At 46.6% G+C, this 21,307-nt stretch overlaps 3 protein-coding genes across 4 annotated transcripts; 2 read left to right on the forward strand and 1 right to left on the reverse strand.

The window, feature by feature from the left end:
* Positions 1-2,620: 2,620 nt before the first annotated feature.
* Positions 2,621-4,784, forward strand: LOC125538580 (amino acid transporter AVT1I-like). Its single transcript, XM_048701844.1, has 3 exons — positions 2,621-2,964; positions 3,086-3,696; positions 3,934-4,784. The coding sequence occupies exons 1-3, from the start codon at positions 2,766-2,768 to the stop codon at positions 4,444-4,446; spliced, it is 1,323 nt and encodes a 440-aa protein (XP_048557801.1). The 5' UTR covers positions 2,621-2,765; the 3' UTR covers positions 4,447-4,784.
* Positions 4,785-4,996: 212 nt separating this feature from the next.
* LOC125538581 lies at positions 4,997-5,529 on the reverse strand. The gene has a single exon (XM_048701845.1). The coding sequence runs from the start codon at positions 5,329-5,331 to the stop codon at positions 5,170-5,172; it is 162 nt and encodes a 53-aa protein (XP_048557802.1). The 5' UTR covers positions 5,332-5,529; the 3' UTR covers positions 4,997-5,169.
* Positions 5,530-7,013: 1,484 nt separating this feature from the next.
* On the forward strand, positions 7,014-11,493 carry LOC125538583 (cyclic pyranopterin monophosphate synthase, mitochondrial). 2 transcript variants are annotated; one of them, XM_048701847.1, is made up of 3 exons: positions 7,014-7,223; positions 8,306-8,437; positions 10,634-11,493. In XM_048701847.1, exons 2-3 carry the CDS (start codon positions 8,336-8,338, stop codon positions 11,207-11,209), a joined length of 678 nt encoding a protein of 225 aa, XP_048557804.1. In that variant the 5' UTR covers positions 7,014-7,223; positions 8,306-8,335; the 3' UTR covers positions 11,210-11,493. The 2 variants fall into 2 exon arrangements, with proteins under 2 accessions (XP_048557804.1, XP_048557805.1); XM_048701848.1 differs by lacking the exon at positions 8,306-8,437 and having other exon boundaries at positions 7,028-7,223.
* The last annotated feature ends 9,814 nt before the right edge of the window (positions 11,494-21,307 follow it).

Raw genomic sequence — 21,307 nt, forward strand, 5'->3', positions numbered from 1 at the left:
TCTTTGAGAGAGATGTTTTCGGCGACGTGTACTCGTGTATAGTGACCAGTGAACCGCTGTATTTTTGTGTTATCGTACATATAGGCAAGATCCATTGGGAGGTAATTCCTCGTTGATGACATTGACGAACTGTATTTTATTTACTGTTAGTACGAAAGACAGAGTACGGAGGCAAGGATCGTCTTGGTTTATGTGTTTGGCGTTCCCTCCTTGACCCAAGCTCAGTGTCTGTTTGGATTTGAGCCAACGCCCACTTGCCCTGTCAACAAATTGATGCTCACTGCTTGTTCTGCGTCTGCTTGGATGGGAGCCAATTTATTTATTGACGGGCGCAGTTCACTTTCACACCAATTCCTCGAGAAGAAGCGGGTGGCCAAATGTTCGCCAGTGGTTTGGCTGGCCTAGCAGCTTAATTCAAACTTACATCTCGCTTGCCTCCTATGAATTGAATTCGACTCCATTTTGTTTGTGAGAAACTTCTATTCTATTCATGTTTAATCATGACAATACAGCTAACATCAGAAATAATAAAAATTATATTCAATTTTATAGACCATCTAACGACGACTACAAGCACTGAAGCGAGCCGAAGGCGCGCCGCCGTCATCGCCCTTCCCTCGTCGAAATTCAACTCCAAACTTAATTCCAAAAACATAGTATTTGAATTTGATTCTGAAAATATTTGACTTTGTCCCCTTGACCGAAACGGTTTCTTGGAGGTATTCTGCTGGCATTTCTTGCCTAGAAGAAGGGTGGTTGGTATTAATAAAAGCTCATCATGCATCCAGGGAGATATTAATAGTGCCACATTGCTGGTTACATGCATGTAGCCGGGGGGATACTGTCCATGATTGGAGTAATAGACTGAAACCATGGAGCTAGCAAGGTGACGGATCCCTCCCAGCACACGGGAGATTTGTCGTTCACCTATCGCATTGGTGCATTTGTCGTTCACTTGTCGCATCGGTGCGTTCTTTTTGTCGGTGGTTGATCGTATACAACATGAATTCCGGGTCTTGGGCCACATTGCTGGTTACAGCGTGTGAACGGAAATGGCTTGGTGTAAATGTGTCATAGAGTGTGATTGTGTGCAAACATTTGCGACCGGCGGCTTATCGGGCAATACAGGGGAAGCTGGTAACACCCCTGGCCAGTAACGTAGCTAGGATATCGGGCCAGCTTTAGGGTACTGTGGCTACAGTGTATTACATTACACGTCTGTAGCAATAAACAAGCCTAGGTTTTATCCTCACGCCTCGGGCCAAGGCCAGGGATGGCCTGAGGCATGTCTACGCCCAGTTATTTTGAATGATTTGAAGATTGCTCGCCACACCCTGCCTCGCGTCCCGTAGTTATAGTGGTATGACATTGTTATTAATAACATCTGCTTTTCTTTAGTCACAAATAACAGTGAACTTTATACACATTTACCACGTGTTAACGTGCCGTTGGACGAGCCTGGCCAGCGGTGACGGCATATCAGGGCTCAAGCCACACACGAGGCACTACTCCCTATGTCGTGGTGCGCCACAGAAGTAGTAGCTCAGTGGTGCGAACCACTAGGCTGATAAAACTAATGCTTGCACGTGAGCGCTAGCCACGGCATGCCCACTCATGCAACCTAATCAAGAGGCTTTCCTAAATATACTTCCTTGAGCTACTCCAGCCACAACTATTTTGGTACAGAAGGAGTAATATAGTAGGAAGCGGATTAGGAGCACTCGGGTGCTCCACCCCCCTATATTTAAAAATAATTTAATAATTCAAAAAAGGTTAAAAAAATCTTAGATATATTTTTGAACCAAATATGACTAGGTATTGTGCTCATATAAAATGTTTGGCCAAGGAATAATTCTCGTTGACTTCAGGGCAAAAAACAAATTTATGACGACAATATAGCATGAATAGTAGTTGTATCTAGCATCTTTTGGGAAATCTTTGACCCCGGATACAATAAAAGTCATTTCCTATTTAAATCTTTTTATACGAGTGCAATACCTGGTCATGTTTGATTCCATAAAAAATTCCGAAATTTTTTGACTTTTTTTAAATTACTAAATTATTTTTGAATATAGAGGGGCGTAGCACCCGAGAGCTCCTATGCATTTTCGTAGTATAGTACTCCTAGTTACGGGAGCAACTAAACGGACCATGTGTACATAGTGTAGCTGCATGCGCACGTAAACGGTCGGGAGCAACGAAGGCTACGTTACCCATTCCATTGAGGTTTCCTCGGATTACCCTCAAAAGAAAAAGAAAAAGGTTTCCTCGGATCCAACTCATATGATAAGACGAGACGTGACATCCTACAAAGGCCATCCTTCGGGGATACTAAGAAAGAAGGGTGAAAAGAAACTCTACTCCAAATCTCCAGTCCCTGCGGAACGAGATGCTTCACATAAAATCACACCAGAGCAGCATGCCACATGGCAGATCTAACGCCGCAGATCCCGCGGAGTCTTGCTCTCGGAGTTCGCAACCGCATGGGCCGCGCGCGCAGCGCACAAGAGCGAGCTCCCGAGCCGTGTGGGCCTCCCGACTCGTGACCCGTCGTCGGCGCCGCACGCAGGACAGGAGGAAGAAGCCGAGGTAGGGTTCCCTTTTATACAGCCGCGGATCAGGCCGCAGCCGCAGCGCCACATGCTCGTTGCGCTCTCTCTGCTCCCTGCCCCCTGCCTGTTCCATCCGTCGTGAAAATATTTGGTCTTTGCTAGAGCTTCGTTAGAGGAGGCGTCGCCTAGAGGTGGAGGTAGGATAAGAGTAAGATGGCCATTGGCGGAGCGGCGCCGCACGACTCGCCGGGCGGGCTACCGGGCTTCGAGCAGCCACTCCTCCACGCGCACGGTGGCCTGCTGCCCGGCAAGGACCCCGCGGCGGCGCACGACCACGAGGCGCAGTGCTCGCCGGCGGCCGGCGGCGCGACGTCCCTGCGCACATGCTTCAATGGCCTCAACGCCCTCTCCGGTGAGTCCGGAGCCCGAATCTTTCTTCCGTTGCCTGCAACAATCTGTATCTTCGGTACGGCCATGCCCTTTCTTGACAGTGTCGGCCCACTCTGACTGACCGGTCGATGTCGAGGTTTCAGGCGTGGGGCTGCTGTCCATCCCGTACGCGCTGGCGGAGGGCGGGTGGCTCAGCCTGGTGCTGCTCCTCCTCGTCGCCATCGTCTGCTGCTACACCGGCCAGCTCCTGCAGACGTGCATGGGCGCGTCGCCGGACGTGCGCGGCTACCCGGACATCGGCGCGCGCGCCTTCGGGGCCAAGGGCCGCTTCGCCGTCTCGGCCTTCATGTACGCCGAGCTCTACCTCGTCGCCATCGGCTTCCTCATACTGGAGGGGGACAACCTCGACAAGCTGTTCCCGGGCGCCAGCCTCAGCCTCGGCGGCGTGCTCCTGCTCTCCGGCAAGCACCTCTTCATCGTGCTCGTCTCCATCGTCATCCTGCCCACCACGTGGCTCAGGAACCTGGGCGTGCTCGCCTACGTGTCGGCCAGCGGCGTGCTCGCGTCGGTCGTGCTGGTCTTCTGCGTGCTCTGGGCCGCGGTGGTTGACGGCGTCGGCTTTCAGGGGAAAGGCACCATGCTCAACGTCAGCGGCCTACCCACCGCGCTCGGACTCTACACTTTCTGCTACTGCGGCCACGCCATATTCCCGACATTGTGCAATTCCATGAAGGAAAAGGACAAGTTCTCCAAGGTAATCACTAATCAATGAGTGGCCTATCATTTTAACGCCAGCCAAGACATTCCCAAACTGTTCATCATTGTATTTTTCTTGGCGTTTTAACGTGCAATAGATCTGATACTAAAAAACATGTGACAGTGACCTAACAGTGTTCTATGCTGAACGATGTCTCACTTCCCTCAACTAAAAAGTACAGTAGATTGAATGACTGAAGATTTGGCATGTCTGTCTGTTGGAGTGCATTGACAGGTACTGGTCATATGCTTCGTGGCATGCACCCTCAACTACGGATCCATGGCCATACTGGGCTACCTCATGTACGGCGACGACGTCGAGTCTCAGGTGACCCTGAACCTCCCGGAGGGCAAGCTCAGCTCCAAGCTAGCAATCTACACGGCGCTGATCAACCCGTTCTCAAAGTACGCTCTGATGGTGACCCCCGTCGCGACAGCGATCGAGGAGAAGCTGCTTGCTGGCAACAAGAGGTCCCTCAACATGCTCATCAGGACCTTCATCGTCATCAGCACGGTCATCGTGGCCCTCGCCGTCCCCTTCTTCGGCCACCTCATGGCGCTCGTCGGCTCGCTCCTCAGCGTCATGGCCTCCATGCTGCTCCCGTGCATTTGCTACCTCAAAATCTTCGGCACGGCGAGGTGCAGCAGGGCCGAGGTCGCGCTGATCGTCATGATCATCGTTCTCGGCTCCTTGGTTGCCGCAAGTGGGACTTACTCTTCTCTGCAGAAGATCATTCACGAGTTCTGAAGTTCTGAAGATCATTCACGACTTCAGATGATGGTGGCGGCACCCCTCTGTCCGTCTGCTTGGTGTTGTGCGGCAATGCAAAATTTCCAACAGCGCATCTGAACTGAACAGCAGCTACGTAGTGTTGTCTCGTGTCATGGCAGTTTGTAGATGAGGCAGGGATAGTACAGAACGGATAGTTCTACGCTCAAAATGTACTTACGTTCGAGATGAGTATTTCTGTTTCTAGTAAAGCAGGTAACTGCATGCTATTGTAGGACGGCACTTCATCGGCATTCCATGTTATTGTAGTTGTGCGGATTTCATTTCCTGATGCTTGCAGGTATTCCTGTTAAACACTAGACTGTCTCTTGTACAAAAAGTAGTACGAAAAGCAATGGAGTACATTAAGTCAACCATTTTAGGCGAATGATTCTCCTTTGGTGGTTAGGGGATTTGACTGGTTGTATGCATCCAAGAAAGGCAGAAGCCGCAATTTAGTCGTAAAAGAGATGTAATCAGCGCACAACAACAACAACAAAAGAGATGCAATCAGCCACGCTTCAAGACAGACAAAAAACTACTATGTATGTATAAGAAAAGGGAGGAAATTACAGAATACAAGATACAACCACTTCGATCTGCAGCAATCATATGCGGATCAGATGATCCAACCAGGAGGAGCTACAAAGGAATATGGAAACTGAAACCGGCAAAAGCTGTGCGCTACACGGGCGGCGGGCATCAGAAGGAGAAGAAGCCTTCCTTGATGCAGAGAGCGCAGACGAGGACGGCGAGGCCGGCGCCGATGCACTGCGTGCTGGACACCACCGTCTGCTGGTACGCCAGCACCGTCATGGCGGCGCCCACGCACCCGAGCAGGAGCCCCGTCATGTTCCGGTCCATGCTGCCGCCGCTCGGTCGTCTCTTGGCCTCCCTTCCGCGGCTGCCGGTGCTGCTCTCGATCGACTTCTTCTCTTGTTTGTTTGGATGCTTCTGCGAGTCTGCGATGGGAGGTGGTGGGGGTTGGGGAATTAAAGCTCTGAGGTCAACGCCTTGGTGCGTTGCTGGTGAGAGCGCGTGGAGAGGGTTGAGCTTATGGAGGGCTTCGAGGGTCGCCCGGGGGTGCCGTCTGTCTTTCGGAGCCGGGAAAGACGTTTGCGGCTCGCCGGCGTCGCGGCTCGTCTGAACGCCCGTCAATTTTGAACTAAGCATTGTTTGATTAGCTTCACTGTTTGCTTTTGATTTAATATAAATCATTTTAGCCTTTGTAGGCGTAAATCATTTTAGCCTTTGTAGGCGTAAATCATTTTAGCCATATGTAAACTGCCAGAAAATTGATTTTGGGTCAGCTAGTTTTTTTTTCCTCATCGATTTCTGCTTTGAGATTTGCGTTTTTTTTGGTGAGTTGTCTTGACCTGGGTTTTTCGACTGATCACAAATTTGAGTGTCAATTCCTCAACTTTCTCAAGCCCATTACCTGTACGATACGGCCCTCCTCTCTCTTCCTTTGTTCCTTTCTGTTTCTATTTGTTTTTTTATTTGTTTTTTTTCTGGATATTTTTGGGATGTTCGGTGCGTGTACATCTTTATCTTTATCTTTACCTACTAATAAAGCGGCTATCGCTTCTGGTCATCCGTCATTAAAAGTACTCTTCAAGTTGATAAAAATTACCCACCAATGCCACCCATAAGTAGAAAACGATTCAATTTTTCGGACCAAAAATCGCCGCCTCCTTCATTGTTTTTATAGGGGAGCGACGAGTAGAATACACAGAAAAACGAGTGGCAGAGTGGTTGGCTGGTAGATCTTCTTTTCTCATTATGTTTTCTTTCTTCTTTCTTCCTTAAATTAATTCGTTATTTTAATATTCTAAAAGTTGCAAGTTTTTAAAAATAAAATGTTTGAGAAATCATAAAATATATGTGAATTCAAAAATGTTTAGAAAATCATAAAAAAATTGCAGATTCAAAAAATGTTGGTGGTTTTGCTTTTTTGTCTTTTCTTTTCTCATTATGTTTTCTTTCTTCTTTCTTCTTTAAATTAATTCGTGATTTTAATATTCTAAAAGTTGCGAGTTTTCAAAAATAAAATGTTTGAGAAATCATAAAATATATTCCGAAAAAATGATCGTGTATTCAAAACATATTCCGAAAATCATGATCGTGTATTCAAAACATATTCCGGAATATGAAAAAAATGTACAATACATTTTAGAAAATGTTCACAAAAATAAAAATAAATATTTTGTTTTTTTAATTTGTTTCCCAATTTTAAAGAAAAGTTCATCGATTCAAAAAATGTTTGGTGAGTAAAAAAAATGTTAATGAATTTGAAACCGGTTCATACATTTAAATAGTTTTGTAAACAAAAGTAATGTTCTCAGGTTGCTTCGTTGTGAACGCGCCTGAATCCGGAGGAAATCCGCGACGACTCTAGCGACTCCCAACTTCTCTCAATTTTGTTTTTTGTTTTTTGAGGATCAACTTCTCTCAATTTTTGGCCCGTGCTCACTACGCAAAACCAACCGCACCCACGGGCCGGCCGGTACATCTTTCCCGTGGGCCTCCCGCGCCTGGCCCGAGTAGTGATCGCAACCTTCTGACCCGCTGCTGCCTTTCGTCCGACCCACCGCCGCGGCACCGCCGACCGGACGAACCCTTTCCTCGACGCCGCCCTAGGAATAGGATCTGCGCCGCCGTCGCCCAACGAGCCGCCCGTCGTCGAGTCCTCCTCGACGCTGGTCGAGGATCCAGTCCACCTGGAGCTGCACCAAGGACGCACCCCCCGGACATAGGTAGGCTTCTCTCGCCTCTTGTGTTGGGTACTCATCGAAGCAGCAGGCGGAGGGCTCTTCCCCCATTCTCTTTGGTTGCATTATATGGTCTATCAGGCTTCCATCCCGTATTGAGTGAAATTTTATGGTGGTCTTTGCGAGAGGTATGCTTGGTGGGGAATATGAATGCTCCATTTTATTGTTAATTTTCTCCCCATATGAACAAAATTACAAAAATTACAATACACCCAACTTGACATATACGATCAGGTTACTCACCATATAGGGAATATAATCCACCTTGGGCAGCTAGACATTATTGTTTGAGGAATAGGCAGACGTAAGTTGGCATTGCCATGTGTTTCCATGGGGAAATTATGAACTTTTGGCAACCAAACACAAAAGTTGGGATTGCAGATCAATCCCAATTTCATAAGAATTTGAATTGGGCCTCCAAATTTGCAAGGACAGCCCCGTTCCACAAGCCAAATGGACATAGGCGATTTGGAACTCAGGGAAGAATTAAATGGACATAGGATTTCCTGAATTTCTACATGGATTTGGATTGTGTCATGTTCTAGAACTATTTGTGGTGGTGGTACTGTGGTAGGGTGGGGGGTAATCATGTTATACACTCAAATGAGTAGGTTTTCGTCACACATTCACCTTGAGCTACGAAACACGGATACGGCAGAAAACCAGTCTATAAGAGGTGGATACTGCCCGGATATGCTGATACATCTGGATACATCCGGTGCAATCACTAATGTCTTGGTGTGTCTTGCTCATGCAGTCATTGTGATTTGATGAGCTTGGCAGCTTGCACGTGCAGTTATCATGATTTGGTGAGCTTGAGTGGTGTGTTGGCTCGTGGGATTGGAAAACAATTATGTTCCCGTTCCTGCATAGAATCATTAATATCTATATTGTTTTAGTATCTATATATATGAAAATGTATCGCTGCATTTTTAAAAAGTTGCCGTTTCGCGGTATCTGTATCATCATATCTGGGCAGCCTAGCCTTGGAGTTGTTATTAAGACTTCAGGTAGAGAGTATCTCTGTGCTAAAATTTCTCTGTTTTCTGTTTACTTATTCCTTGCAGAAGTGTAAACTGTGCGGCAATTGTTTACACATGTCCATCTTTCGCTTCATTCTCCCGAGAATAGAAAGAAGTAGAGGCTGGAGATGCTTTGCTACTGGAATCCCTTCTGATTCTATAGCGGAGCTCAATAGGGTTAGGTTTCTTCACTCTCTCTTTAAATAATTCGTCATGTGTAACCTGTTCTTTTCCTTTACTGTTATTTAGTCATCTTATTGAGACTAGACATGGCTAGATTACTAGACATATTTGTCGTTTGATGCTTTGGGTAATGGCAATTACGTAATTGCCGTGTACGTGCATGTGGTGTTTTTTTGGTATCTTCAGGTTGGGTGTCCAACATGATCATGATAGTTACTTTTCCCTTTATGCCTGAGCTGTAAGATAACCATGTCCTATTGTAGCACGCTTAAGTTTGGTGAATTATAGTCTACTACTCCCTATATGTGGCAAAAAAAGGCTGAAATAGTGCAGCCTTGGACTCTTCCTGTAGAACACATCCAGAAATCAGGTTATATGTATCAAATGATTTACACCACGAAAATTATATTGACTAATACCCAAATGAACTATAGGACATGGACAAATCATGGCTTCAGACAAAATATAGATAATATATGTGAGAAAGGAAGTTTCTGTTCATGGCTTGGGTGCACGGCACATGATAACAAATTAACTTTGTCAAAGAAGAGGTAAAACATGTCCTAAATTAAACTAAAGCAAATTTGTTTCTTCATATGCTCAGGGTATAGGAGGATCTTCAATGGCAAAAGAAAAATGGGACATCCGAATTACCACCCAAACTGCAACCTTGATATGCGTCTTTTTTTCAAAAAAATTGATGGGTAGCAAAAGTTATCAGCAGATATATCCACTCGAGCAAAATTAAGCAAATTCATGATCTAGCGTTAAGCAAATAGGGTGCACGCAACAAAGAGGATTAATTAGGCTATTTCCATATCACAATGTTACTTCCAAAAAAAACATGGTGTTATTCATCTGATTCAGAATAATATTAATTGGATAAAATTTAGGAAAACCATGGAGCCGTGGATCCACTCATTCTGACCGTCAGATTCATGGACGGGATCGGTGCCAAGAATCACAGTTGGGCCAACTTCTCTTGACCACTCCTGTAATTCCAACTTTCAGAAACAACTGACTGAAATGAACATCTAGTTCAGTACAAATTCTGGAGCTGCATTTTTTTATAACCAATAATAGAAACTTACAGCTGTTTTGTCTATATATTATTCATTCTTCATCCATCATGATCATGTGTAACTTTTCTCAAATGTGTCTAACTTCCAAAGATGTCAAAATATTCTAGTGCAGTTCATGTGCTCTAAACAAAAGAAAAATGTTTGAACAGATGGCTGCCAAATCGAATCGACTGAAAGAAATCCCAAAGTACTACTATTCCACTTATACATCCATCCTTGAATAACATAACTTCATAACTTTATAATAAACAAATAATTCAGTGTACTCATGACAGAACAAGGATATGGAATCCCATTAATGATGTTCTAGACACAAATTGTATAATTGGAACACCAAAAAGACAATCGAAGCTAAAGGTTTATGCATTGTCTTTTAAAATGTATACACAGTACTTTGCTTGACTTAAACTATTATGACACTGATTTAGAAAGTAAGAAAATCCAAGGTCTGGTACTACAGTGCAGGTAAAGAAAAAAAAAACTGTAGTTACAACCTGATTTCAAGTCCTTGCTGACAGAAATGTGGTGTTGCTAACAAAACTGTTACAGCCTGACAAAGGAGAAAGAACAGCTATTGTTAGCTACAGCCTACAGGATTAAAACACAGTTTGTTTTATCTTAATCGTCTATCCAGTGAAAACAAAGATACTGAACACGACTTAGTTGAGAACAACATGAACTTTTGATTGTATGTCCTGTGAACCAACATCACCGGGAAGATTTGCTTAATAAAAGAGGTATAGTTTATTCTTACTGGATGTGGAAACTAAAGATATGAATTTCCATTTAATCATACTAAAACATGTTATAATGATTGAGGACGTCCATAAGTAGATGACTCACTTGAAATGTGGTGAATGATTAGGGGTATAGATACTTTACTATCCAGTATGTTTCATTTTTCCTCTCTAAGCTTTCCCAATTTAGAATTTACCAACTGAATCTGTTTCCTTTGGTTCTGAATTGTAGTATGCAGAATTCTTAAAGACAAAAAATCTACACAAACTAATATAGGTTTCTGACTTAGTCATGAGTATTGTGAACTGTCCTCGTACTAATATATTTGGTCATTGGGCATTAATAATTATCTTGAACTTTGTAATTCCAGGAAATGGAATCGATATTTGGCGAATCTCCTTCAGCCAGCCCTTTGGGCTCAAATCCTCCGCAGCAAGTAGTCCATCCCACTCCTGCAGCCCGGGAGACACAACCGGGTCTTACCCATGTTGATTGCAGTGGCCAGGCAAAGATGGTTGATGTCTCACCCAAACATGACAGTGAGAGAGTAGCTATAGCCAGTTGCAGGGTCTTGCTAGGCCAGAAGGCATTTAACTTGGTGGCGTCAAACCAGATTGCCAAAGGCGATGTACTTACTGTTGCAAAGATAGCTGGAATAACTGGTGCGAAGCAAACTAGTAACCTCATACCCCTGTGCCACAACATTAATCTCTCCCATGTTCGTGTTGATCTCACTCTCAATGAAGAGGACTCTAGTGTTGTCATAGAAGGGGAAGCCACCACTTGCGGGAAGACAGGGGTTGAAATGGAAGCAATGGCTGCAGTGACCATTGCCGGACTGACGGTTTATGACATGTGCAAAGCAGCTTCAAAGGACATATGTATAACAGATATCTGTCTCCAGCACAAATCGGGGGGAAAGAGTGGAAACTGGTCCAGGAATTAGAAGCTTCAGTTGCTTTTCTGAGGATATGAATGCAGGCCTGAATTCTGACACCAGAAGGTTTTGATTTGCTTTAAATTTGTGCACACTAGATGTTAAATCTTTGAGCCATCAGAGAAGGTTATTTTGAATTCCCTGCCTGTTAATGCACTGCCCAACTGGTTATGTTACCCATGGTTTGTTGTGCATTCTCCATTGCTGCTCATTGTACACAGACTGGTATGCACATGTCAACATAAGGTGGAGTAAGTGAAAGTTGAGAATAAATATGTTGACATTTTTGTGTCCTTGGTTGGAAGAGTGCATAAAGGCCAGTTTTATTATACGAACGCTCTCTCTGCAAATTTAGTATCTGAGTCCTTTATCATTTTAGGTTCCGACTTGTGTAATTGTTAGTTGGTGTGATGATCTCGATAATATTGATCATGGCGCATGTGTTCTTTTTTATTTGATTACAAGGTGGAAGAATGCATCTCCTGGATAACCATGGTGACAAGAAGTGAAGTAGTGAACCATAGAGTGATTGGCTGCACTTCATCTTGTACAGTGAACCATAGAGTGATTGGCTGCACTTCATCTTGTACTCCGATCGACTTAGTGTGTATATAAAATACTTGACGCCAGACGGTACAGAAGAAGCCACGTCTGTTGCAGTTATCATAACCTGATTATATAGAAGTTATTACCTCAACTAACTGTCAGTGTTATGCAGTGCCATTAAGTTATTACCTTAAAATACTAGTAACTCAGATGGAGATGGTATCTGATTGCCTTCATTTGATTATTTTTTGACACTCACGCACAAAAACGTCCAATATCCCTGGGCTTAGTTCCTATCGACGTGGTGAAGTTATTTGCAGCTAATGACAAAATCTTAACTAACGTTTCCAAATTGATGCGGCTTGGTTCATAACCAACTACAGATACACGTTTCTTTCTTTAGCTGGTACCACATTTGCTTTTTGTTATCCTGATAATGTGGTTACTTTCTGATGATGCAGGAAATATTCTGATTTTTTTGACCCTATATAAAACGAATTGATCCCAGGTAAAGTTACTTTCTTAAACATGCCAATCATATAACCTATTGGTTGGACATGGTGGAAGTGGGATAGTGACTTTTAGAGAAGGGAAACATAACTAGTTCACATCCAAATCATTATTTTAGGTGATGTTTGGTCCACATTTAGTTATTTTTTGATGGCATGATGCATGTGACATCTTGTTCTACATTATATGAACAATAGGTCTGGATGTTTCACTTTGAAAACTAGAATATTGTAGGTTATTGGCCAAACATGCAGGAGGCGAGACAGTGACTACATAGAGGACCCTTGTGCAAACATTCCACACAAAGTCTTTACATGTTTCTTCTTACTTGGTCGATCATGTTTGTTTTGGTTTAAGTGCTTTGCTGCTGACATGATCTGGGCACATGCTTTGCGCACCAGAAAGCAGCGGTAGTTTACAAGAGACCGAAGCTGTCCATGCCATGGCCTTAGTGATGATCAGTGCAAATCTGAAGTAGTTGGGATTCTTCTGTGCCTATCTCCTTTGAAAATCCTCACAATGAACACCTGTATCAACATAAGTTATTCACATTTATTATATTCTGAGCTGACATACTGGATGACATGCAGGCTTTGCACTGCTTTGCTGTAGTCTCCCGTTGCCTGGACACATAGCCATGGACAAGCTGAAACCGACGTTTTTTGGCGCTTATCTGGCATTCTAGTGTGTTCCTGCCTCTGACTGCTGATTTGCTATTGAAATAATAGTAATCCTCTCTGATGATGGCATCTGAAGAGGTCAATTTCTGCAAGGCCTAGTGCCAACCACTCAGAATTAGTCGTCCTGGCCACCTGCAGATTTTGGGTCAACTGTCCCTGGTGGCTGCATCCCCAACAGATCTTTGCAGATCGCGGTTTGACCGACATTCAATTATGAAACCGCAAGTATGTTTTTCTCTCCTGTTTTTGGCAGCATGTTCCGAATTCTTGTCACGCCCCTGCTGTGATGTTTGCGGGCAGGGGGCATAAACCCTCAGCCCTGAATAACACAAACTTGGTTGAAACTTGAAACCGAGCAAAGAACACGCGTGGTTGAGGGAAAAAGATGTTCTTGGCCTAAAGTATGGAGGGATCCAAGCAGGCCATTTCGTTTCCGGTCTCTCGTGCTAGTTGCAAACAGCCTAACATTGGCATCTCCGCCAATTGATGCCCTAGTTCCTTTAGCCTTTTTTGTAAGAAAACCGGTTTGATACGGTGTCTCTGAAGTCTGAACACAAGTGAGTGAGTTCAGTATAGAAAGTCGATGGAGGCTGGAGTAGTGGTGTGAAAAAGGATCTGCCACGTCAAACAGGATATGATATACTAGACTGGATAAATTGGTCAGTGTTTTCGACCGGAAGGTTTTGGTCCGATTGATTAGCTGAACTAATGAATGCGTATTGCCGTACTCGTTGTGACAGGACAGGAGACGTGAAGGATTGAAACAGGATTCCGGTGCAAAAATCTCAAGAATGTGAACCAGAAGGCGCTGTCATTACGACTAGAAAAATGCGTGTCCTTGAAGAACAGTGCGACGCATTGGCATGGAGCGGGAACCCGGAGTCGCGGCACACATGGCGACGGAGCATTGACACAAGTCGATCCGTCCCGACAGGAAAAGAAGCGCCCGGAAATGATCTACTCCTAGATAACATACTTTAAAGAGCCGATCACTGTCAAATAAACCAGTTTATGTATTTTTTTTCCAAGGGGAGGAAGTGGAAGGAGAGCGGCCACCCATCCCTTGAAGTCGCGGTGACCTTTGCTCCTTCATCAAAAACAAAAGGTGGAAATGACCTTGCTGCTTGCCATGATTGGCCCGGTTGCCATTATCCGGACATTTCTCTGCTCCGCGTCTCTAGTGCCGATCTGGCAAGTTGAAGCGTTCCGCCGGGCGCCGGCGGGACAGCCATGCCCGAAAGGGAAACCCGGCGTGCCGACGACTCGCGGATCACGGAGCGGTTCATGCGTGCGAGCGGAGCGGAGGTCGACGTGGACGTGGACGTCGACGGGATAGGCACATACACTAGTGATCTCCCCGCACCGGACTCTCGGCGCGACACGCGTCGGGGGCGCGTCGCCGTCGCCCGGCCCCACCTCCACCGGGAGAAGAAAGCCGTCGCGCTCTCCGGATCCCGATCTGACTTGGGCGCCCGTAAGGCCGGGCCGGGCCGCGTTTGCCGTTCCGTGCGTGGATGGTGTGTCGCCGCGACAACGGGTGCGCGGGTTGGCGAGCGTGTGCCGTGTGCGCACGGCAGGGCTGGTCCGTTTCGCCGGCGGCCACCCGTCGAAACCGGTGGCGTGGCTCTCGCAACCAGTGCATGCACACGTGAACTTCCGAAGCCGAAAATATGTACGAACAGACGTACTTGCCCTGCCACGACAGGGAAATGGCTCACGAAGTCACGATGATGGACAAACCATTCAGGAGCTATGTACTAGTAGTAGTAGTAGCTAGATTCCTAGATGTACGAGCATGTATAATTGTATGGAACAGTACACCTACGTTGGTAGGAAACCAACTCCGGTGAAGGAGTACTAATCAAGCCCCGAAGCAACAAGGTCTCCGATTTGACGCTCGCGTAGAGACCGAGGAAAGGCTTTCTTTCTTCCAGTAGAAGAAAAGAAAGGCGATCGCCTCTTGCCGCCAGGGCGACTTCCTCCGCCGCCGTCCTCCGGCGGCTCCCCTTCGCTGATGACTTCGGTCGTCGGTGATGAGGAGGGTCGTCGGATCCACGCATGTGGATTGTTTTAGGCCTTAGTTTTTTTAGAATTTTGGGTCGTTCATCGTCATGGCTTTGGCGATGGCGATGGCGACGCCGACTAATAAATTTTCAGATTCTTCCTCAACGAGACGATTCGTTTTTTGGATGAATTTTGAAATTAGACTGTTTAAGTAAGGATGGTGCGGCGACGGCGGCGGCATCCTCGTGGTGGACCTTTGTCCTCGGGCTCCGCTGTTGCGACGGCGTTTGCTCCAGCTCCGGCGTGGAGCTTGGAAGGTAGTCCAGGAACGGATGCAGATTGTGATCTGCATTGACGGCATCTGGAAGATGGTGGATCTGGGTTCGTGGTTCGTGGCATGCAGGTATGGTTTCCTTCTCCAACATCTTAATTGGGCGGGGGTGCTAGATCTGGAATTCGATGGCGTGTCCGGGGTGTTGCTCCGGTCTGATTCGTTCAACGGCAATGGCTTCGTCTTTATTGGTGAGCCACCTTGGAGGTCCGCAAAGCTGCATATCAGCGATGGAGCCGCGTCGAGCTCGGGTGTGGAGGTGATCCGTCATTTTCTCCTTTGGTGGCTGCTATGGTGCTGTCAGAGGCAGGTGACGGGCGTTGGTGTCATGCTCAAAGGATTCTTCAGTCTTGTTTGTAATTTTATTTCTTGGCTGATGTTTCTGTGTGCAAAGGCTAGTGGTCTGCTGTCTTTTCAGTTTTGTCAGGCCGGTATGTACATAACTTGTACTATGGTCGTTATGATATAACTGAGACAGGTATTACCATGAAAAAAAAAGCCCCGAAACAACATATCCATGGAATATCCCTTGCTTAAGACGAAAGCCTACACAAACGCACCGCACCTTTCTGTGAGTCCAAGAATAATCACAACCTCGATCAGGTTCATATTCATATCACAATCTCACAGGCCGAGAGCTCGCACCCCCGGCCCGGCCATGCAATGATTGCTGATCAGAAAGCCACGGCTTATGACAGTGTAGCGTTGTCGACTATTCAAGCGGCACGTCAGAGCGTGAAAGAAGCCTTTTTGTCTCGTCGTATTGAACCGGCAGAGCCAACAGAGGCCGTTGCCAGCATGGGAGGGGGCAGGCGAGCTAGCTCTAGATACTGTCACTGTAGCCGGGGAGGGGGTCGCATGCATGCCATCATGGCTCATCAACGTCGTCGACATGACAGACAAGCGCACCATGTAATCAATCATGTCATGTAGCGTCTCCCAAAAGGAAAAATATATATATAGATCGTGCCACGTAGGTGGATCCACTTGGCACGTACAGACGTACACGATACTGTATGACAGTACTGCCATCTACTCCGTAGTACAGCTAACAACTGAGCAAGATCACAAAGTTCTTTCTGCAGTAGCTCCATATATGAATGGTTCCAAGTGCTTGCTCCATCCATTATCTAAAAAAATTCTCCAGCTGGGATGACAACGCATGAGGCAACTCCGCTCGACCGCCGGTGGGCGGTTCACCTCGTCGCCGACTATCCATGCCGGCGCTGATGATTTTCAAGCGAGGCGTTCTGCTCCGGCGTGGTGATTCCCCTGTGCTGGCCCTCATCGACAACCGCGGGGTACGCGTCGACTCGATGCGGGTACACGGGAAGTTTCCGATCTGGGAGGGGACGCAGGTGCGTTTTCCTTGTCACGTTGTGTTGGTCGACAGGGTGCTGGGTTCCGAGGCGGAGGCGCGGCACAACGCGTAGATCGAGGCGGAGGAGGAGAGGGAGCGTCGGGAATGGAGGGGGATTAAAGCTGCTACGCGGTGCGGTGCGGCCATTCCCTCCCTTCTCGATGAAATCTACTCCCCTTCTCTCCCACAAGCGAGCGCTCCGCGAGAGGATAACCATGGAGCCCTGGAAGCTGAGGCTCGAGGCGATGGCTCGGGTGATCGCAGACGGGGATGAATCGAAGCTGGCGAAGCTGATGGAGATCATCTCCAGGTTCTCGACGAAGAGAAATCTGAAGGAGGCGGCGGGGGTGGCCTACAGGAAGCTCACCGAGGCGGAGGACTGGCGCCTCGCACCGACGGGCGAGCCGGTGGGGGCGCTCAGGATGCTGCTGTGGGCGATGGAGGAGGCGGAATCGGACGACCCTATGCAAGCAATGAAGTGGGTGGCGTTCCGCTCGCGCCGCCGCGCTCCGGCGGGCCCGTCGGAGTACATGGTTGGTGTGGTGATGGGTCTCCCTGCACCGGTGCCTGCGGTGGCCAGGGAGGTGAGGCCTGCTCCTGCGGTGGCGTCGGAGGCGCGGACAGATCTGGGGAGCGGCAAGGGCAAGGGAGGAACGAAGCCTGGTACGAAGAAGAAGATACTGAAGATGCCACTGACCCAGAGGAGGTCGCTGCGCTTCCCCCGCCGCTCCCCACGCCTGCTCAGTCTCGCTCGCTCCCAGGGTCGGGAGTAGGGATCTCGCCGGCGGGCAGTCGCTTCTGGCTGCTCGCTGGTGAGGATTTCGACGAGGAGACTGGGCTCTCGTTGGAATCTCAAGGTACAATTGTTGGGGAACGCAGTACAATTGTAGGGATCTCGTCGGCGGGCAGCTTCTGGCTGCTCGCTGGTGAGGATTTCGACGAGGAGACTGGGCTCTCGTTGGAATCTCAAGGTACAATTGTTGGGGAACGCAGTATTTAAAAATTTTCTATGATCACGCAAGATCTATCTAGAAGATGCATAGCAACGATAAGGGAGAGTGTGTCTACGTACCCTCATAGACCGAAAGAGGAAGCGTTTAGTAACGCGGTTGATGTAGTCGAATGTCTTCACGATCCAACAGATCAAGTACCGAAACGCACGACACCTCCACGATCTGCACACGTTCAGCTCGGTGATGTTCCTCGTACTCTTGATCCAGCTGAGGCCGAGGGTGAGTTCCATCAGCATGACGGTGAGGTAACGGTGATGATGAAGTTATCGACGCAGGGCTTCGCCTAAGCACAACGACAATATGACCGAGGTGAAAAACTGTGGAAGGGGGGCACCACACACGGCTAAGGATCAACTTGTGTGTCTATGGGGTGCCCCCCTCCCCCGTATATAAAGGAGGGGAGGACGAGGAGGGCCGTCCTCAAGGGGCGCGCCCAAGGGGGGATTCCTACTCCTAGTAGGAGTAGGTTTCCCCCTTTCCTAGTCCAAGTAGGAGAAGAAGGAAGGAGAGGAAGAAGAGAAGGAAAGGGGGGGGGGCTATCCCTAGTCCAATTCGGTTTGGGCCGGGGGGGGCACCACCTCTTGCCCTGCCTCCTCTCTTCCAACTAGGCCCATAAGGCCCAATAACTTCCCGGAGGGGGTTCCGGTAACCCCCGTACTCCGAAACTTATCTGAAACGACCCGAACCATTCCGGTGTTCGAATGTAACCTTCCAATATATGAATCTTTATGTCTCAACCATTTCGAGACTCCTCGTCATGTCCGTGATCTCATCCGGGACTCGAACAACCTTTGGTACATCAAATCACATAAGTCATAATACATATCGTCATCGAACGTTAAGCGTGCGGACCCTGCGGGTTCGAGAACTATGTAGACATGACCGAGACACATCTCCGGTCAATAACCAATAGCGGAACCTGGATGCTCATATTGGTTCCTACATATTCTACGAAGATCTTTATCGGTCAAACCGCATAACAACATATGTTGTTCCCTTTGTCATTGATATGTTACTTGCCCGAGATTCGATCGTCGGTATCATCATGCCTAGCTCAATCTCGTTACCGACAAGTCTCTTTACTCGTTCCGTAATGCATCATCCCGCAACTAACTCATTAGCCACATTGCTTGCAAGGCTTGTAGTGATGTACATTACCTAGAGGGCCCAGAGATTCCTCTCCGACAATCGGAGTGACAAATCCTAATCTCGATCTATGCCAACTCAACAAACACTATCGGAGACACCTGTAGAGCATCTTAGTCAACTCCTTGAACTTGTCGAAAACCTTTCGCAACAAGTCAAGCTTTGTAGATAGTAACATTACCGTCAACGTCAATCTTCTTATTGAAGATCCATTTATTCTCTATGGCTTGCCGATCATCGGGCAAGTCAACCAAATTCCACACTTTGTTCTCATACATGGATCCCATCTCGGATTTCATGGCCTCAAGCCATTTCACGGAATCTGGGCTCATCATCGCTTCCTCATAGTTCGTAGGTTCGTCATGGTCAAGTAACATGACCTCCAGAACAGGATTACCATACCACTTTGGTGCATATCTTACTCTGGTTGACCTACGAGGTTCAGCAGTAACTTGATTAGAAGTTTCATGATCATCATCATTAGCTTCTGCTACCTCTTGAGCATGCGTTGGTTTTCCCTTGAAGAGGAAAGGGTGATGCAGCAAAGTAGCGTAAGTATTTCCCTCAGTTTTTGAGAACCAAGGTATCAATCCAGTAGGAGACAACGCACAAGTCACCTAGTACCTGCACAAACAATCAAGAACCTTGTAACCAACGTGATAAAGGGGTTGTCAATCCCTTCACGGTCACTCGCAAAAGTGAGATCTGATAAAGATAGTAAAGTAAATATTTTTGGTATTTTTGTTGTATAGATTGGAAAGTAAAGATTGCAAAATAGTAAACGAGATGGGATGTAAATAAAAGAGATGCAATATAATAAGAAAGAGACCCCGGGGCCATAGGTTTCACTAGTGGCTTCTCTCAAGATAGCATGTATTACGGTGGGTGAACAAATTAATGCTGAGCAATTGATAGAAAAGTGCATAGTTATGAGAATATCTAGGCAATGATCATCAGTATAGGCATCACGTCCGTGTCAAGTAGATCGAAACGATTCTGCATCTACTACTATTACTCCACATATCGACCGCTATCCAGCTTGCATCTAGAGTATTAAGTTTATAAGAACAGAGTAACGCTTTAAGCAAGATGACATGATGTAGAGGGATAAACTCAAGCAATATAATATAAACCCCATCTTTTTATCCTCGATGGCAACAACACAATACATGCCTTGCTGCCCCTACTGTCATTGGGAAAGGACACCGCAAGATTGAACCCAAAGCTATGCACTTCTCCCATTGCAAGAAAGATCAATCTAGTAGGCCAAACAAAACCGATAATTCGAAGAGACTTGCAAATATATCAAATCATGCATATAAGAATTTAGAGAAGAACCAAATAATATTCATAGATAATCTTGTTCATAAACCCACAATTTATCGGATCTCGGCAAACACACCGCAAAAGAGTATTACATCGAATAGATCTCCAAGAACATCGAGGAGAACTTCGTATTGAGAATCAAAGAGAAAGAAGAAGCCATATAGCTAATAACTATGGACCCAAAGGTCTGTGGTAAACTACTCACGCTTCATCGGAGAGGCTATCGTGTTGATGTAGAAGCCCTCCGTGATCGATTCCCCCTCCGACAGATCGCCGGAAAAGGCCCCAAGATGGGATCTCACGTGTACAGAAGGTTGCGGCGGTGGAAAAGTGGTTTCGTGGCTCTTTGCGATTGATCTAGGGTATAAAAGTATATATAGGCGAAAGAAGTACGTCGGTGGAGCTACGTGGGGCCCACGAGGGTGGGGGCGCGCCTACCCCCTGGGCGCGCCCTCCTTCTCGTGGCGGCCTCACGGAGTTCTAGACTTCAACTCCAAGTCTTCTGGTTTGCTTTCGGTCCAAGAAAGATCATCGCGAAGGTTTCATTCCGTTTGGATTACGTTTGGTATTCCTTTTCTACGAAACTCTAAAATAGGCAAAAGAACAGAAACTGGCATTGGCCCTCCGGTTAATAGGTTTGTCCCAAAAATAATATAAAAGAGCATATTAAAGCCCATTAAACATCCAAAACAGATAATATAATGGCATGGAACAATCAAAAATTATAGATACGTTGGAGACGTATCAGCTTCCTCACTAATTGGTGTAGGAATCACTGAACTGGTTTTTGTGATGAACTACTTTCCAATAAGGGAGCAGGTACAATTACCTCATCAAGTTCTACTTTCCTCCCACTCACTTCTTTCAAGAGAAACTCCTTCTCTAGAAAGGATCCATTATTAGCAACGAATATCTTGCCTTCGGATCTGTGATAGAAGGTGTTCCCAACAGTCTCCTTTGGGTATCCTATGAAGACACATTTCTCCAATTTGAGTACGAGCTTATCAGGTTGAAGCTTTTTCACATAAGCATCGCAGCCCCAAACTTTAAGAAACAACAACTTGGGTTTCTTGCAAAACCACAGTTCATATGGTGTCGTCTCAACGGATTTCAATGGTGCCCTATTTAACGTGAATGCAGCCGTCTCTAAAGCATAACCCCAAAATGATAGCGGTAAATCAGTAAGAGACA

The sequence above is a fragment of the Triticum urartu genome, chromosome 2, assembly GCF_003073215.2.
Source record: "Triticum urartu cultivar G1812 chromosome 2, Tu2.1, whole genome shotgun sequence".
Taxonomy (NCBI): Eukaryota; Viridiplantae; Streptophyta; class Magnoliopsida; order Poales; family Poaceae; genus Triticum; species Triticum urartu.

What these genes read in the sequence shown, in the direction of transcription:
- LOC125538583 (XM_048701847.1), top strand. Translation starts at nt 8,336, where the DNA reads ATGTCCATCTTTCGCTTCATTCTCCCGAGAATAGAAAGAAGTAGAGGC. An exon ending in CTATAGCGGAGCTCAATAGG is followed by an intron (nt 8,438 to 10,633) that starts GTTAGGTTTCTT and finishes TTGTAATTCCAG; the next exon opens with GAAATGGAATCGATATTTGG.
- LOC125538581 (XM_048701845.1), bottom strand. Translation starts at nt 5,331, where the DNA reads ATGGACCGGAACATGACGGGGCTCCTGCTCGGGTGCGTGGGCGCCGCC.
- LOC125538580 (XM_048701844.1), top strand. Translation starts at nt 2,766, where the DNA reads ATGGCCATTGGCGGAGCGGCGCCGCACGACTCGCCGGGCGGGCTACCG. An exon ending in TGGCCTCAACGCCCTCTCCG is followed by an intron (nt 2,965 to 3,085) that starts GTGAGTCCGGAG and finishes TCGAGGTTTCAG; the next exon opens with GCGTGGGGCTGCTGTCCATC. An exon ending in AAAAGGACAAGTTCTCCAAG is followed by an intron (nt 3,697 to 3,933) that starts GTAATCACTAAT and finishes GTGCATTGACAG; the next exon opens with GTACTGGTCATATGCTTCGT.